We start from the raw sequence: 1,915 nt of genomic DNA, 5'->3' as shown, positions 1-1,915 counted from the left end.
ATTCAATATTAATAGGATCTAATACTTTGTAACCTCTCCATCCCATAAAAATAAACTCGCTACTATTTTCACACAAATTTAAAAATATATATATAATTAATATAATTTAAAATTTAAAATATATTTATATTTGTCCTCATATACCCTACGTTAAATAATAATTTAAATAAAAGTAATTCATATATGCTGATAACAAGACACATTAATCCGATGTTTGAACCCCATTTTTTCAAAACTCATTTTAAACTATGCATTCTTGCATAAAATAATTTTACATGTAAACTGAAAATTATTCCGTCCTCCTTAACTACACAATCTCCAAAAAATCACTATTCCAAAATATATGTTTTTACCAAAATGGGGCTCAAATAGGGGCAGCAAAAAAAATAATAAAAAAATATAAAAAAATCAACTAACACCCTCAAACCACAATACACCGGATAATTGGAACAAACGATAAAAGAAAACAACTTGCAAGCCTAACTTTATGGGACGGAAGGAAAATAAAACATGCTGTTCATGTGGTTCCTAATACAAGCATCCATATCATCTTAGACTTCTTCCTCAAAACCCTTCTCCACACAAGCAACACCAACTCGAGCTTGCTCTTGAATCGTATTGAGCAAGATCAATGATTTCCCAACTGACCATTGGAGCATCCATAGTCCTTAAAAGAATATTGATGTACTTAATTTTATTAATAACATAATAAACTAGTACAACAGTAAACTGGTAATACAAGATAGTCTATATGAAGATTTAAAAGCTCCACTCACAACAGAACCTAACCAAAAAACATACAAGCTACCTTAAGAAGACAATGCTCCAATGTATGACGAGTTTTAAGTGTGATACATTTGGGTAAATTGCAGAGTAAATTAACATTTGTATACCCTATCGGCTTAGTGTCCTAACATACTACTGCTAAATCTTTACTATCCATACACTACTTATTTACGGGTAGTAAAAAACCACTTCACAACAAATCCTCCACAAAGGATCCCAAGGTATCGCTAGATAAAAGAGTGAGCGCAACAATCCAAAAGTTTCTTTTACCTTTTCCAGATAGTAGAATCTCAGACAGATTCCCTTCAAGTTATTGGCAACGAGCATGTAATGAAATGATTATGCTCATGTTTGAAGAATACCCTTCTTCATAAGCATGTCATACACTTTATCCACCTTGCTCGCATCGACATTGAACAGGCCATGTGCATCGGATTTACTAGTTATGTTTCCATTTAAAATCCCCATCGACATGGTCTGCAGCATGTTGAGATAATGCGTTGGTAAAATTCTGATCTCCCCACATAGCTTTTTCTCCTACATGTACACATCATTGTAAAAGCATGGTAAAAAATGATAATATAGTTTTAAGTATAAAAATACAGTAGCAGAGAACGAATGAAGTGAAATGCCAGCCCTCCTGGACATCCTAAGGCAGCCAACAATACAAAGATACAGAAGGTTATTCTTACAGAGTCAGAGAGTAAATCAGCTCCTAAAAATCCAGTGACATCCCAATTCTCTGAGAAATTAGAAAGGGCGATTCCCTTGGTGGTTGGTGAAAGATAGTTTCCCTCAGAATCTGGTACACTAGGGCTCCTGATACTCCCACACGGACTCATATCGTCTCCTTTCTGACTTAATCTTTGCAAGGATTTGCCACTGGAAACAGCCTGGAAACCCTCCTTTACTCTACGGGCATTTTCCTCTGTTTCCTTTTTTATCTTCTGTTCAATGTATCTTTCCGCCTCAACAGATTTGCAGCAGCCAGCAGCTCGGGCTTCCTGTATAGGTAGTACTTTATGAATACCATGTGGAAATTAAGAATTGGAAACATGCTAGGATTAAAAGTCTACATTATTTCCATAAGAACATTATCAAGGAAAGTGTCAGATATGAAAGAAAAATG

At 34.8% G+C, this 1,915-nt stretch overlaps 1 protein-coding gene across 1 annotated transcript in view; it reads right to left on the bottom strand.

Moving 5' to 3' along the window:
- Positions 1-733: 733 nt before the first annotated feature.
- Positions 734-1,915, bottom strand: part of LOC111370347 (transcriptional adapter ADA2-like) — a 14,715-nt gene continuing 13,533 nt past the window's right edge. Inside the window, exons 6-7 of the mRNA XM_022992013.1 lie at positions 1,479-1,790; positions 734-1,323 (exon numbers count right to left, since the gene is read on the bottom strand). Coding sequence (XP_022847781.1) covers positions 1,132-1,323; positions 1,479-1,790 — 504 coding nt within the window. The 3' untranslated portion in view covers positions 734-1,131. The remainder of the gene's footprint in view (positions 1,324-1,478; positions 1,791-1,915) is intronic.

Source organism: Olea europaea, chromosome 21 (genome assembly GCF_002742605.1).
Source record: "Olea europaea var. sylvestris chromosome 21, O_europaea_v1, whole genome shotgun sequence".
Lineage (NCBI taxonomy): Eukaryota > Viridiplantae > Streptophyta > Magnoliopsida > Lamiales > Oleaceae > Olea > Olea europaea.
The sequence above is the reverse complement of the archived record's forward strand: the minus strand, read 5'-3'. Positions and strand labels throughout refer to the sequence as shown.